Source organism: Chiloscyllium punctatum, chromosome 13 (genome assembly GCF_047496795.1).
Source record: "Chiloscyllium punctatum isolate Juve2018m chromosome 13, sChiPun1.3, whole genome shotgun sequence".
Taxonomy (NCBI): domain Eukaryota; kingdom Metazoa; phylum Chordata; class Chondrichthyes; order Orectolobiformes; family Hemiscylliidae; genus Chiloscyllium; species Chiloscyllium punctatum.
Window position 1 is genome coordinate 86,033,748 of NC_092751.1, and position 16,654 is coordinate 86,050,401.

Here is a 16,654-nt window from a genome sequence, read left to right on the forward strand (position 1 = left end):
CGCCCCCTAGAGGCCGGGAAGAATCCATCCAACCCTGAGTGCCCACTGAACTCAGCAACCGGAGTCACTCAATACGCATGCGCACGGCTCATTCGGCCTCCAGCGCCTGCGCGGTGAAAGATTCCCGCCGTCGTCACTTGTTTTGAGTCTGCGCTGTGAAGGGTAGAGCAATGGCGCTGCGAGGCTGTTGGCTTCGCTTCCTGAGCCGGGATGTCAGGAAGGGCCTGCAATTGGCACGGAGTTCGGACAAGTATGTCCGGGCTGGTGAGTACTGGTCATTTAAACTGTCGGTAATAAAGGCCGGTAGTAATATGGAAGTCGACGAAAGTGCGGTAACCTTGGGACAAATAAGGGTCAGGTTATGCATAGGACATTTGAATTAGCCTCAGATGTTTCTCTCATTTAAAAAAAACAAAAGAACCAGGGATGTTGTAAATCAGAAGCGAAAACACAAGTTGCTGGAAAAGCTCAGCAGGTCTGACAGCATCTGTGGAGAGAAACCAAGCTTTTACTTCTTTCATAGATGTTGCCAGACCTGCTGAGCTTTTCCAGCAACTTCTGTTTTCGGTTCAAATGCTTCTCTGTTAATCAAAGCTCTCAGGTAGATGCAGTGACAGATACTCGGGTTATTATCAGTAGTAGATTGCAAAACGAGCTAATATTAGGTCTATAACGTCTCATTGTTAATTCTCAACCTGGCTGAGTAGAATAGTAGCCATTATAGCCTTAATGAGAAACATACTTAAGTCACAAATTTGTGTACTTTATGTGGGCTAATACTTAAAGTTGTTTATTGGGTAAGATGTTAAACTGTGTCATTATCTATCTTTTCAGGTGTATGTAACGAGTACAGAAGTTTGCCAGCTAAGCTGGCTGACATCTATTCCTCAAAGTGCACCAATTTAAATTGTATTATGGATACACTGATCATGAAAGTTGAAATTGAAAGACCAAAAATAATTCTTAAAAACTGACACCCTGGAAAGATAATATTTGTACTTTTTTCCCATTTAATCAGAGCTAAAACAGTATAGATAAATCTGTAAGAGAAAAGTAGAGAGCAGTGGAAAGTGGTGTTGGTGTCTAGTGTCATCAAATGGTGCCTGGTGACAATTGATATGTGAGGATGGGTAAGACAGATGAATGTGGCCAACTAAGGCAGAAACAGTGAGCCTCATTTCCTGATGAAGGGCTTATGCCAGAAACATTGATTCTCTTGCTCTTTAGATGCTGCTTGACCTGCTGTGCTTTTCCAGCACCACACTCTCGGTTCTGCTATAATGTGACAGTTGTGTTCCTCTGCAATCCTGTGCTTTAGAAAATCGCACTGTGTAGGATCGCTATAGAAAATTACTATAACTGGTCAGTAGAAAGTTTGCATTATCCAAACAGCATCTACAATTCATCAATTGTGTTATAGCCAATTTGTGTTAACAAAACGTGTATTATACAAGAATGACTTGTAAAGGCAGAAAGTATTGGACATACTCAGTAGGGTCAGGCAGCATCTGTAGAAAGAAACAATCTTAATATTTCAGGTCAATTATCGAGCTGCTGAGTATTTCTAGTATTTTCTACTTTTATACCTACCATGTCAATATGTCTTTAAATGGCTCCTTCAACATTGGTGTGAGACGTAAGATGTTTGTCAGAGGTGATCTTAAAGATGAACTGAAAGGGAGAGGTTAGGAAAGATGACCAGAAGATCAATATAGATGCTGCTTTTAGCAAAGTATTAAAGATGCATCAAGACAGAGGCGATGAGGAGCAGAAGTCCAGATCTATCTTTTTTGCCAACTTCCCTGCCAAAACAATCTCCACTTTGGCTGAGGCAAAGATGCTGGTCCTGAAAGCATCTTATCCACTACTGAGATTAAACCCAATGTTCTGTGTACCAAGCTGGCCATCCAGCCTATTGAAAAAAGGCTGGATTTTGTTGTCTATTTTGGCAAATCAATACACTATAAAACATAGGAGCAAAACTCTGCTGTTTGACCCATTCAGTGCAATTGTAGTTGATCTGATAAGCCTCAACTCTACTTGCCTGCCTTATTCCTATAATCCTTAATCTCATGAAAGTTCTCTTTACCTCACCCTTGAATACGCTTAATAACCCAGCCTTGATAACCTTCTGCAATAAAGAAATCCACAGATTCACTAGCTCCTTAGAGAAGTTATTCCTCCTCATCTGTCTTACCTTTAGACCTGAGATTATATCTTCTAAATCTAAAATTTCCAACAGGAGAAACAATCTTTCTACATGTATGCTGTAAAACCCCCTAAGAATCATCATGTTTTGATAAGGTCTCCTGTCATTCTGTAAAACTGAGTACAAGGCTAAAAATTCAACCTCTCTTCATAGGTATTCTTTCCACCCTCCTTCCTGAAGAAGGGCTCATGCCCGAAACGTCGATTCTCCTGCTCCTTGGATGCTGCCTGACCTGCTGTGCTTTTCCAGCAACATATTTTCAGCATCCAGCCTATTGAGCCAACTACTCCTATGTCTGTCCCCCAAGGAGCTGAGTTGCTATGTCAATGTACAACTTTCTGTGTTGTAGTTTGGGGATACGGATAATGATGTCACAAGTTCCAATTTTCTTGCCATCACATAATGGAGCAGTAACCTCTCTTGCTCCTAACTCCCTGCCACTAGCGTATGCTAGGTAGATGTCCAGGTTCACACTCAGTGGTTTTGTAGTGAATGCACCTTTTGTGGTCAAATTCTAGATTACTGAAACAAATATTTACAGCATCGAAGGAGACTTTTCAACCCACCAAGTCTGTGCTAGCTGACAAAGAACGTTTATGCCCAATCCATTTTTCAGCTGTTGGTCCGTAGTCTTGTAGAAACAGCCCTTTTGTGGATATATCAAAGATGTTTAAATCAGATGAGGGTTTACCACACATTCAGGTAGTGAGTAATTATGGAGCAAAGTCATCTTACGACATTGCTAGGATGAACTGAAGAGGGTGGGGGTAAATGCAAAAAAAAAGTAAAACAAAAACATCCTGGTAGATGTACAGCTACAAGAGGTTGCTGCAATATGGAGGAATGAGATCATTGAAAGAATTTAAACACAAGAATTATCATTTTAAGTTAGGTGTTTTGGAACCAGAATTCGGTGAGGATAGAGGGGTTTGTACTGCGATTTGTGTGAAATAGATTGGAAGCATTGTTGGATAAACTCCAGTTTACCGCAAGTGGAAGAGATATGATGGATAGATGAGCTTTGGGAAAGTTTTTAGTCTTAAGGTGAGAAAGGCATGGATGAGGACTTGAGCAGCAGGTGGAGTAAGATGGATTGGAGAAGGGCTGTGTTGTTGGCAGTGTTGGGGGTGTGTTACAAATTCACTTCTGCTCAGTTGTTCCAGCAATGTGTCTTTTCACATGCAGACTGGACTGTAGCCTGGAGCTATAAACATATTTCTTTCCTTTCCATGGAAGACCAAAGTTCTCTGCTCTTGCTGTGTGTTGTAAGATTTTGCATGTTGATAATCAACTTGTTTGGCTGTATTATGATTGTGTAAGTACATAAGTACACAGTGCTAATAAATGTGGGCTGAAAGCTGTTGTCTTTCTGTTTCTGTGGCTCTGTTTACAATTAACAAAGTGTGCACCGAGACAGGAATGGGAGATATATCTCTCAAAAAAAGGGCAGGTGAAAGATTTACTTTGTTATTTTTGTTAATGCTTCATGCTTTTCTTCATAGCCTCCAGCATTTCTAAGGATATGCTGCCAGGTCCACATCCGAGAACACCAGAGGAAAGAGCACAAGCAGCAAAAAAATACAATATGAGGGTGGAAGATTATGAACCATATCCTGATGATGGAATGGGGTGAGTTTATTTGTGCAAAACAAGTTTCCTTTCAGATAAGGAAAATCAGAAGTGTACCAAATTTCACACATTGTTAGGAAAATATGTAATCAAATGCTACGGTAGCAAAGATTAACTTGTCAAAATTCATTCACAGGATGTGGGCATTGTTGGTATGGCCAGCATTTACTGTCCATCCTTAGTTGCTCTTGAAAAAATGATAATAAGTTGCATTCTTTACAACAATTGAGTGGGTTCCTAGAGATTTCAGAGGAGACTTCAGTGTCACCCACAATTCTGCGAATCCAAATCAGACCTATGCCAGATTGCCAAATGTGGGTGACACTAAAGATTTCCTTCCCTGGGGAGACATATTGAACAAATTTTGTTGTGTATTTTGGCAAATCAATACACTATAAAACATAGGAGCAAAATTCCGCTGTTTGACCCACTCAGTGCAATTGTAGTTGATCTGATAAGCTCTACTTGCCTGCCTTATTCCTATAATCCTTAATCTCATTAAAGTTCTGTTTATCTCACCCTTGAATACACTTAACAACCCAGCCTTGATAACCTTCTGCAATAAAGAAATCCACAGATTCACTAGCTCCTTAGAGAAGTTATTCCTCCTCATCTCTGTCTTACCTTTAGACCTGAGATTATGTCTTCTAAATCTAAAATCTCCAACAGGAGAAACAATCTTTCTATCTGTACCCTATAAAGTCCCCTAAGAATCATCATGTTTTGATAAGGTCTCCTGTCATTCTGTAAAACTGAGTACAAGGCTAAACAATTCAACCTCTCTTCATAGGTATTCCTTCCACAACCAAGGTCAGCCTAGTGAACCTTCTCCAGACGACCTCCAATGATAATATATCTTTGATTAGAAATTGGGACAAAGAATGTCTGTCATATTCCAGCTATGGTCTGACTAGTGCTTGAATAGTTTAGCAAGAAATCCCTATTTTTATGTTATTCCCTTTAAAATAAAAAGTTATGTTCTATTAGCTTACGTTATTATCTGTAGAAAGTGGATGTTTTGTGATCTTTTGTGATTCCTGCATGAGAAATCCCAAATCCCTCTGTGCTGCAGCTTTCTGTAGTCTTCCCTTTTAAATAATATTCAGCTCATCTATTCTTCCTGCCAAAGTGCACAATTTCACATTTTCCTACTTGTATTCCATCTGCCAAGATTTCGCTCACTTGCGCAACCTGTCTATCGTTCTCAAGACTCCATGTCACTTTTGCTACCTTCCTTTTTGTTATTTGCAAACTGGTGGTGTTACGTTTTATTTCCTCATCCAAGTCATTGATATAAATACTCATGTAAGTAATTGTGGCCACAGCACTGATCCCTGTGGCACTCCAGTGGTTACAAGTTGCTATTCTAAAAATGCCCCTTTACCCCAGCTCTCTGTCTTCTATTATTTAGCCAATCCTCTATCCATGTTGATACACTACTCCATGGGCTGTTATTTTATTAAGTATCATTAGCTTATCTCATGCCTTTTGGAATTCTAACTATTAAGTCTATTGATTCCCTTGTCTTTATTGTATTTGTTACCTCTTCAAGTAACTCTAATAAATTTGTCAGGTATGATTTCCCCCTCATGGAGCCATGTTGACTCTGCTTTATTATATCCTGTATTTCTAAATGCTCTGTTGCATCCTTTTACAATGAACACTAACATTTTTCCAATGACACATGTTGTGCTAACTGGTCAGTGGTTTCATGGGAGATGCACATTGGGAGAATGGGAGGACATGTACAAAAGAGGAAGGTGAGGGATTTTTTTTTTGAGGGTCTGAAATAAACCACTAAAGCAATGAGAGGAGTGGATATGAGAGGGAGTGAGAGAACAGATAAAGTGGAAAATAAATAGAAAAGTGGTAGAAGATGGAAAAAATGTTCGTACAAGTTGAGAGATGCAAAAAGATAGTGAGACTGATATTTTAGAAGGTATTTTTGTCTATCAACAGTGCTGGAAGATATTAAGTCAGCCTTTAAAAACAGTGTGCTGTTTGTGCAAATTTTGCTGTTCTGCTGACTTGCAGAGGATAGATCCTGAGTTCCTGTGAGGTACATTTATTGAACTAAATAATAATGGAAATGTCTACTGGATAAATATCCCATTTAATTGTAGTTCAAATTAGTTTCTCTGTTTATGAGAATAACAAATTAGCAGATTTTCCAATGAATATTTTGTAGGGGTCCAAATATCTGTTTGAAGAAATTATTTCACTGGAAAATTAGCTCTGCAGTTATGGTCTGCTGGACAATGCACCCAGACTATTGAGGTTTTTTTTTCATTTGACACTGACCATTGTTCATTCCTTCCCTTCCATTTTCTGTCTTATTACTGGTCAGATCCAGCATAACTATTTCAGTTGAGATTATTTTAGAGTAAAGCTACAAGTTTATTTTCCTTATAATAGATTTGGGGACTATCCAAAACTACCAGACCGGTCGCAACAAGAGCGAGATCCATGGTACACGTGGGATGAGCCTGACCTTCGAAGAAACTGGGGTGAACCGGTAAGTGACAATGAGACTGTAAGACATAGGAGCACAATTAGGCCATTTGGCCCATCAAGTCTACTCCGCCATTCAATCATGGCTGATAAATGTTTCAACCTCATTCTCCTTACTCCTCATAACCTTTGACCCCCTTGACAATCAAGAACCTACCTATCTTTGTTTTAAATGTACTCAATGACCTGGCCTCCACGGTCTTCTGTGGCAATGAATTCCACAAATTTGCCACTCTCTGGCTGAAGCAGTTTCCCTTTATCTTCATTCTAAAGGATTTTCCCTTTGTTCTAAGGCTGTGCCCTCAGGTCAGAGTCTCTCCTGCCAATGGAAACATTTTCCCAACATCTAGTCAGTCCAGGTCATACAGTATTCTATAAGTTTCAACTAGATCTTCCTAATTCCAGAGTATAATGAGTATGCAGAGTTTCCATGTAGCATTCATGCCCAATTGAGAACTTTACATTTTTATAAAGTATTGAATTCCTGAAGCCTTGTTCTCTGGTTATTATAATTTTCCAAGAAAATAATGGTTCAAAAATCCCAAGTGTCTTTTAATTTAACTCTGTTTGCATCACGGTTCACAATAAATCCTAATTCACTGTGGGCTTGTGCAGTTTAAAGCAAGGATCATTGGACACAAATTATGAGTGAGGGGACTTTTTTTTTCTACCTAATTTATTATGATTATCCTGGTCAAGATAGTTAATTAGGTAAAAACTGGGAATCAAACATGGACTCTTCCTGGCCGTATGCATTGGCTAAAATAAGACAGAGGATGAGATGAAACACCTTTATGACCTCAGAATGTCCAGACGTGTTTCACAGTCATTGTCTCCAAATAGTTGACCTATATTAGGGAAAGATGGATGTCTGTTCATAGAGAAAGGCTTTGCTAACAGTTTCAAGTCGAATGACCAACCAACTTGTTTGGGCATTGGTTGAGAGATAAATGTTGGCTGGGATATTGGCGCAACATCTGGAAGAGTTACCTTGGAATATTTTGCATCTGCTTGAACAAGCATTCAGGATACCATCTCGGTTTACCATCTCAGCAAAAAGATGGCACTTCTGACAATGCCACATTCCCTCAGTATCTGCTGAGTAATATACATTAAGGTGAAGGAACTTTGGGTAACAAGGGATGCAGAACATCTAGTCAAGAGGAAGAAGGAAGCTTGCTTCAGGTTGAGAAGGCACTGATCAGACAGGGCTCTAGAGGGTTACAAGGTAGCCAGGATGGAACTGAAGAATATATTAGGAGAGCTAGAACGGAGCATGAAAAAGCTTTAGTGGGTAGGATTAAGGAAAACTATAAGGCATTCTACACTTATGTGAGGAACAAGAGGATGGCCAGAGTGAGAGTAGGGCCGATAAGGAATAGTGGAAGGAACTTCTGCCTGGACTCAGAGGAGGTAGGGAACGCCCTTTAATGAATCCTTTGCTTCAATATTCACTACTGAGAGGGGCCTTGTCGTTTGTGAGGACAGCATGAAACAGGCTGTTATGTTTGAATAAGTTGATGTTAAGGAGGAGGATGTGCAGAAAACTTTGAAAAACAGGATAAATAAGTGCCCTGGGCCAGATGGGAAATACCCAAGGTTACTACAGGAAGCAAGGAAAGAGATTGCATCCTCAATGGCCATTGGATGGCAAACGTTATTGCCTTGTTCAAGAAAGGGAATAAGGATAATCCTGGGAATTAAAGACCAGTCAGTCTTATGTCTGTAGTGGGCAAATTATTGGGGAGGATTCTGAGAGACAGGATCTATGATTCCTTGGAAAAGCATAGTTTGATTAGAGATAGTCAGCATGGCTTTGTGAGGAGCAAGTCATGCTTCACAAGCCTCATTGAATTATTTGAGGATGTGCCAAAACACACTGAAAAATAGAGCAGAGGATGTGGTGTACATAGATTTTAGCAAGGCATTAGATGAGGTTCCAATGGTAGGCTCATTCAGAAAGTAAGGAGGCATGGCATGCAGGGAAATTTTGGCTGTCTGGATACAGAATTGGCTTGCTCATAGGAGACAGTGTGGTAGTAAATGGAAAGTATTCAGCTCGGAGCTTGGTGACCAGTGGTGTTCTGTAGGAATCTGTACTGGGACATTTGCTCTTTGTGATTTTTATAAAATGATTTGGATGAGTAAGTGGGTTAGTAACTTTGCCGATGACACAAAGGTTGGTGGGTAGTGAGGAAGGCTGTTGTAGATTGCAACGAAATTCACAGGATGCAGAACTGGACTGATAAGTGGCAGATGGAGTTCAACCAGAAAAAGTGTGAACTGATTCAGTTTGAAAGATTGAATTTGAATGCAGAATACAGGGTTTTAGATTAGATTACTTAGTGTGGAAACAGGCCCTTCAGCCCAACAAGTCCACACTGACCCTCCGAAGACCAACCCACACAGACCCGTTCCTCTACATTTACCCCTTCACCTAACACTACGGGCAATTTAGCTTGGCCGTACCCGGTTAAAGGCAGGATCCTTGGCTACATGGAGGAACAGAGGGATCTTGGGGTCCACCTACATAGATCTCTCAAAGTTCCCACCTAAGTTGATGGGGTTGTTAAGAAAGTGTATGGTATGTTGGCTTTAATTAGCAGGAGGAATGAGTTTAAGAGCCGTGAGGTTGCAGCTCTATAGAGCCCTGGTTAGACTATACTTGATATAAAGTGTTCAGTTCTGATTGCCTTATTATAGGAAGGAACTGGAAGTTTTAGAGAGGGTGCAGAGGAGATTTACCAGGATGCTACCTGGACTGGAGGGCATGTCTTATGAAGAAAGGTTGAGGGAGCTGGGGCTTTTCTCATTGGAGCGATAAAGGTAAGAGGTGACTTGATAGAGGTATCAAGATGGTGAGAGACATTAATACAGTGGATAGCCAGAAACTTTTTCCCAGGGCAGAAATGGCTATCATAAGGGGACATAATTTTGAGGTGATTGGTGGAAGGTTTAGGGGAATTGTCAGAGATTGGTTCTTTACACAGGGAGTGGTAGGTGTGTGGAATGCACTGCCAGTGGTAGTAGTAGTGTCAGATACATTCAAGACTTTAAGCGACTCTTGGATAAGAACATGGACGATAGTAAAATGAAGGGTATGTAGGTTCATTTGACCTTCGATTGGGATAAAAGGTAGGCACAACATCAAGGGCTGAAGGGCCTGTATTTTTCTCTGTTCTATTTAGCAGACTAAAATGATGGCCTCCAGATCTTTGTAATTTGATTTGAGTTTACAATGTGTGTTAGCACAAAAACTACATATGACTGAAACAACTTCATATTTTTTAATGGAGTTCAGAGTAATGGATTAGTGTCAGTTGTTAGCATTCTGTCTCTCACTCAAAAGTGTTAGGTTTGAGTCCCACAACAAACTTCAAGCATGTGTCCTAAGTACACTGTGGTATTGAGGGAATGTTGCATTCTGTGAAATACCAACTGTTATCTTCAAACATGAAGACATCATATTGTAAGAAAAGCTGAAGAGGTTTCTATTTCTTGGCCAATATACACCAGCAATGCAGCAGATCCACTGTTCAGTTTTTAAATATCATCAAATGATTTCAATATTACCCATCTAACAATAGTCTGTACAGTCTACAAAGTAACTTTTTTAAATGTGAGCTACTTTGCTACGCTTACATCTAAGTTTTTAAAATTGTTTAAAATTTCATTTAATACCTTTTAAAATTGGTTTTCCTAGATGCACTGGGATTTTGACATGTACATTAGGAATCGTGTGGACACCTCCCCAAATCCTGTAGACTGGAATACTATGGTCAAAACGTTGGGTGGCTTTGTAGGCTTTATGTTGTTCATGTTCTTCCTTGGAGAGTTATTCCCTTCATATCAGCCTGTGGTAAGTTTTATTTATAAGATTTTTTTTAGCTGAGTTAACCTCTCATTTATGATCTTATTTTGTCTTATTGATTCACTATGGTCAATGCTCCTTTGAACTTTATTCTTTTAAAGCTGCAAACACATTACCCAAGATGACTTTCCATTTACCATCCAAGCTATTCTGAAATCAGCACATCTCTCCGTCACAGACCAGCAAACTATTCTGTTGGAAATCTGAAATAGAAAATACGAGAGATACTGAGCAAGCTTATCAATACCTATAACAAGAGAAACTGTGAATATTTCAAGCTGATGACCTTTTGTCAGAACAGGAAAAAGTGAGGAGATATAAACAGTTATTAAGTGAGCATTGAGATAGGAGAAAGGAGGAAAGAGCACAAGGAAAGGTTTCGTGATAGACTTAGAAAGCAGAAAAGGTAAATGACAAAAGGTTTGTTGGTACAACGCATAATGAGAGAAGTAAAGAAACAAATGTTGGATCAAAAAGACATAATTGGCAATAACAGAATTATCACCAACATCTTTTTCTTGAAAAATTAAATATGATTGTGATCTGAAATTAAATTCAAAGTAGAGATGAGTGTTAAAATACCAACTTGAAGATGCGTGTTCCTAAGTACACTGTGGTATTGAGGAAATGTTGCATTCTGTGAACTACCAACTGTTATCTTCAAACATGAAGACATCATATTGTAAGAAAAGCTGAAGAGGTTTCTATTTCTTGGCCAATATACACCAGCAATGCAGCAGTACACCCCAGTCTAACACAGGTGTCTCCAAATTGTATCACAGGTAGAGAGTGGTCAAGAAGGCATTTTGAAAACTTGCCGTCATTGTTCAGACCATTGATTTTAGGAATCAGGATGTCCTGTTACAGCTGTGGAGTATTGTGCGCAATGCTGGTTGCCCTGGTATAAAAAGGATTCTATTAAATTGGAAAGGGTGCAAAAAGGATTCAAGATATAAGGAGAGGCTGGGACCTTTTTCTCTGGAAAGTAGGAGGTTGAGGGGTGACCTTAGAGGTTTATAAAATCATGAGAGCAATAGGTAAGGTGAACAGCAAAAGTTTTTTCCTGTGGGTTGGGGAGTTCAAAACTAAGGAGAATAACTTTAAGGTGAGAGTAGTGAATCTGCACAGTTACTGCCTTTGCTGTTGAATTCATGTATTGCTGGAAAAGACTTGAGGGGCAACTTTTTCACCCAGAGGGTGATACATGTATGGAATGAGCTGCCAGAGGAAGTGGTGGAGGCTAGTACAATTGCAACATTTAAAAGGCATCTGGATAGGTAAATGAATAGGAAGAATATGGGCCAGGTGCTGGCAACTGGAACTAGATTGGGTTGGGATATCTGGTCAGCATGGACGATTTGATCCGAAGAGTCTGTTTCCGTGCTGTACATCTCTACGACTCTGAGAAGAGAAAGATTTTAAAGGGACCTGAGGCGCAACTTTTTCATGCAGAGTGTGGTTTGCATGTGGAATAAACTGGCAGAGGAAGTGCTAGATGCAGGTACAGTTACAATACTTCTAAAGACATCTGGACAGAGACATGAATAGGGAATTTTTGGATGGATATGGGCCAAGTGCAGGAAAATGGGACTAGTTTAGTTTGAGAGACTTGGTTGGTGTGGAGAGTTGGACCAAAGGGTCTGTTTCCATGCTGTATGACTTTTTTTTGTATAATTTACATGAGTTAAGAAGAGAGAGGAACAATATCCAAATGTAATGGAGTGGGATACATTGTCTTAACTGCTATTTTACTTGAATTTTCTTTACAGGCTCCTAAACAGTATCCATACAATAACCTCTACCTGGAGAACGGAGGAGAACCTGACAAAGAAGTACCTGAAGTGAAAAATTATAAAATATGACCAGTCTTCTTTGTCTGACTGTCAGGCTCTATTCATTTTAGAATGGTCTCTTATTCTGTACAGCTAATATAATAAATATCTGAATATTAATGAAATGACTGACATCATATTTACGGAAAATAAAAAATGCTAACTTTTTTAAGATTATTCCTGCAGTTATGATGGAACAAAGAAATAGACAACATTAAAGAATATAATTTACTATATTTTTGAAGTCTAAGCTTTCAACCAAAACACAATCTATAATTGTGGTTGATGGCTGCATTCAGTGTTTGAGTCATAACCTCTTTTAGCCACAGGAGCCAATGTGCTATTAATCTGATTCATTTGATCATAAGCATCATGCCATTGTCTTCAGCTGTGAATCACAATTCAGTCTCTGATTTTAGGTCAAGATGAAAAGGAAACGAAAGTGAGAAGTGATCTTATTAAAACATATAGTTTCCTAAGGGGATTTGACAGAGTGGATGCTGAAAAGATGTTTCCCATTTTGGAAGAAACTACAGCTCGGGAACTGGCTTTATAAAAAGGAGTCTTTGATATCAAATTGAGATGAGACTTTTTTTTTCCCCCAAGGATACTTAGTCTGAAGTTCTCTTTCTCCAGAAAGAAGTGAAGGCAAAGTCATTGAATATTCTAATGCAAAATTAGAAGTATCCTTAGATTTGTTTGACAAAGGGAGTCAAAGAGATAGACAGGAAAGTAGACTTGAGGCTAAAATCAAATCAGCCTTGACTTTATCAACTGTCAGAGGTCCTGTTTCTAATTCATATGTTTGTATGAAAAAAAATTAGTACATAGCTAAGCCGAACAGATATATTCAAAGCAATGAAACTATTTCAACCATTGAGAGCCACTAAATTGAAATAATATAGCACGTGGACATTAAACCTCTTTTTGTGAGGGGCCATGTATCAATTTCAACATTGTGTTGTCCCAGTCGAGTGGGACACAGATGACAAGCACCACAAATTCAACTGGCAAAACACAATGATTAAAGGGCAAGCTAAACTGGGGACAGCCAGAGAATTTCTAGAGGCATAGCACACATCCACTGACTCCATCAACAAACACAGACCTAGACCCAATATACAGCCACTACAACCAACAACCAGAAGGAGCAGGAAATGAACTAAAAAGGCTAGCGCTTCACAGGAGGCTCCAAAGCATTGAAGATGTCACCTAGATGGGACAAAATGTCTGCAAAACAACTTTCCAGCTCGATGAACATACCCACAACCATGGCAACTGGCACCTGAGCTTGCGTAGTTACAAAGGAACCCACTGCTTGAAAGTTTTCCTCCAGGCCACACGTTATTCAGACTTCGAAGTTTCTAGTCATTCCTTCACTACAGCTGGGTCAAAATCTTGGAACCATTGCCTAACAATATTGTGGATGTTCCTATGCCAAATGGACTGCAGCTATTCAAGAATGCTGCTCACCACTACCTTCTCCAGGCAGTTAGGAATGAACAATAAATGTTGGGCTAGCTAGCAAGGTTAACAGTGAAGAAAATTAATTTTTTAAAAACTTATTTTCATATTCTTACTGCACATCCAATCACAGACTGCCCTCTCCCACATTTGCTGCTGATAGGCTCACAACTGAATGTAAGGAATAGAAGCAGGTGAGAAACAACTAGTGCTTAGACAAGCAAAATCTCACTTCCATTCATCTGTATGTGAAAGTTGTTTGTCACTTGTTGGATGGTTGGATAGAAACCCTTGGAGGACTGGACCCTAGTCTGCAGGCTGCCATTGGCTAACATGGACATAACATCTTTAATACACCAAAATGTCCCAGGGCATTCCAACAACAAATGTAATTTACCTAATAGAAAATAAACTAATCAAGCAAACAGTGTTTCATACAGCAATGAGTGGTAATTTTATAAGTTTATAGCATAAATATGTTGAAAGAAATCTGGATAGCAGCAAATTAATAAAATAAGCACATAACCAATAATGTAATACATCAGCGCATCAAATTATTTTTGTAGGACAATCAAGACTCAACAATCAATTCTATTGTCACAGTTGATGACCACTAGCAACCATATCTTCAGTTACCTAAGCCTAAAGCTTTCAAATTAATGCCCTTAATGTCTTTACCCTTTTGTACACTTTTTTTTTAAAATCCACCCTTTGCCCACATATCTCAAGTGTTTCAGTGTCAGTTTTTTGTGTGGTTAAGAAAGCACATAAGATACTTGCCTTTATTAGTCAAGATGCTACCTTAAGTTATCTTGGGAATGTGACTCAAATGAAGTTCTGGGATTTACATATTAATGAATCAAAACTTGCGACCCCATTCTAAGCGATTAAAGATTTAACAGCAATCTAGGTTTGTTCAATACATGGCATCAGTTGTATGACACTTTGATCTTTTACACTAAGTTCTGTGTCCTATGATCCTGCCCTACTAGCCACCTGACAAAGGAGCAATGCTCCGAAAGCTTATACTTCCAAATAAACCTGTTGGACTATAACATGGTGTTGTGTGATTTTTAACTTTAGTAGTCAGGGCATTGAATACAAGATCGAGGAGATTGTGATGGATCTGTGTTTAATATAAATTAAGCCACAGCTGGAGTACATGTGCAAGTTTGGTCACCACACGATGGGAAGGTCATGATTATATTACAGACCGTGCAGAGAGACTTGCCAGGATGTTGCCTAGGCTGGAGTGATTCAGCTACGAAACTAGATCGGCTAGGATTGTTTTGTTAGAGCAGAGAAGGCGGTGTTGGGTGCGGGGGGAGGAATCTGGTTGAGGTGTACAAAGTTATAAGGGCTATAGATATGCTAGATAAGAAGAAACTTTTCCCTTGAGTTCCTATTATTAGGGGGCACAGTTTAATATTTACAAAAAAAGAAAATTAGAAGGGATTTGAGGATGTTTTTCATTCCTAGGATGTGGCTGTCACAGCATTATATTTCCAAATCCTAATTGCCCAGAGGACACTTAGGTATCAACCATGTTGCTGTGGATCTGGAGTCACACATAGGCCAGATCAGGTAAGAACCAGAGTTTCCTTCCCTAAATGACATTAGTGAACCAGATAGGCTTTTTTCTGAACATCAACAAAGTGCTTTATATCTATCATACCATGCATGAGGAAGGAGCTGAGCTCCAAAAGCTTGCAATTTTAAATAAACTGTTAGACTACAACTTTGTGTTGTTTGGTATGGACACTATGTTGAAAGGCTTTTTTCCGTGCCGTGAAAACTCTATGACAGGAAGAACTAGCCATTTGGATACAGAATTGGCCCAAAGGTAGAAGACAGAGGGTGCTGGTGGAGGGCTGCTTTTCAGACTGGAGGCCTGTGAACAGCCACAAGGTTCAGTGCTGGATCTGCAGTTTTTTTGTATAAATGATTTGTCTTTATATTTTTATATAAATGATTTGGATGTGGACATGGGAGATATGGTTAGTAAGTTTGCATATGACACCGAAATTGGAGGTGTAGTGGACAATAAAGAAGGTTACCTTAGAGTACAACGGGATCTTGATCAGATGGGTCAATGGGCCGAGAAGTGGCAGATGGAGCTTAATTTAGACAAATGTGAGGTGCTGCTTTGGAAAGGCAAATCAGAGCAAAACTTAATGGTAAGATTCTGGGGAGTGTTGCTGAACAAAGAGACCTAGGAATGCCAGATCATTGCTCCTTGAAAGTGTAGTTACAGGAAGATAGGAGAGTGAAGAAGGTGTTTGGTATGCTTGTCTTCATTGGTCAATGCATTGAGTATAGGAGTTGCAAAGTCATGCTGCAGCTGTACAGGACATTGGTTAGACCATTATTGGAATACTGCATGCGATTCTGGTCTCCCTGCTATAGAACTTGAAAGGTCCGAAAAGATTTATAAGGATCTTGCCAGGGTTGAAAGGCTTGAGCTATAGGGAGAGGCTGAACAAGCTGACGCTATTTTCCCTGGAGCATTGGAGACTGAAAGGTGACTTATAGAGGTTTATATAATCATGAGGGGTATGATTTTTTGGTTTGTTTGGGATGGTGCTGGTGATGGACTGAACGGATCACTAATTCCTTTAGGAAGATGGTGTTAACTCACCGACTCCAATAGCGGTGCCTTCCTTTGGAAACAAAAATAGAAATAACTGGAGAAACTCGGACTGTCTGTCAGCATCTGTAGACAGAAAGCAGAACTAGCGTTTCAGAAACAGTGACCCTTCTTCAGGACAGCCTTTAGCAAGATGGTTTGGAGATGCCGGTGTAGGAATGGGATAGACAAAGTTAAAAATCACACAGCACGAGGTTATAGTCCAACAGGTTTATTTGAATGCACTAGCTTTTGAGTGCTACTCCTAAGATGAAGGAGCAGCGCTTCGAAAGCTCGTGCTTCCAAATAAACCTGTTGGACTATAACCTAGTGCTGAATGATTTTTTAAAAAAACTTTAGCAAGATGGCGACTCTCCATCTTGACGAATTTCTTTAGAAAGATGGTGGCATGTCTCACTTCACTGCCGTCCCTGCCTCCTTTACCAAGATGGCATCCAGGTCAACGTGGCCCCGCCCCTTGGTCACGTGCCCCCGTGGGTGGGTGTGAGTGA

General features: G+C 39.7%; 1 protein-coding gene across 1 annotated transcript; it reads left to right on the top strand.

The window, feature by feature from the left end:
- The first annotated feature begins 96 nt into the window (after positions 1–96).
- On the top strand, positions 97–12,177 carry ndufb8 (NADH:ubiquinone oxidoreductase subunit B8). The gene is made up of 5 exons (XM_072583098.1): positions 97–264; positions 3,712–3,838; positions 6,254–6,353; positions 10,053–10,208; positions 11,990–12,177. The coding sequence occupies exons 1-5, from the start codon at positions 171–173 to the stop codon at positions 12,080–12,082; spliced, it is 570 nt and encodes a 189-aa protein (XP_072439199.1). The 5' UTR covers positions 97–170; the 3' UTR covers positions 12,083–12,177.
- The last annotated feature ends 4,477 nt before the right edge of the window (positions 12,178–16,654 follow it).

Coding starts and splice junctions, on each gene's coding strand:
- ndufb8 (XM_072583098.1), top strand. CDS start 171: ATGGCGCTGCGAGGCTGTTGGCTTCGCTTCCTGAGCCGGGATGTCAGG. Junction 265..3,711: donor GGACAAGTATGTCCGGGCTG/GTGAGTACTGGT, acceptor TTTTCTTCATAG/CCTCCAGCATTTCTAAGGAT. Junction 6,354..10,052: donor GAAGAAACTGGGGTGAACCG/GTAAGTGACAAT, acceptor TGGTTTTCCTAG/ATGCACTGGGATTTTGACAT.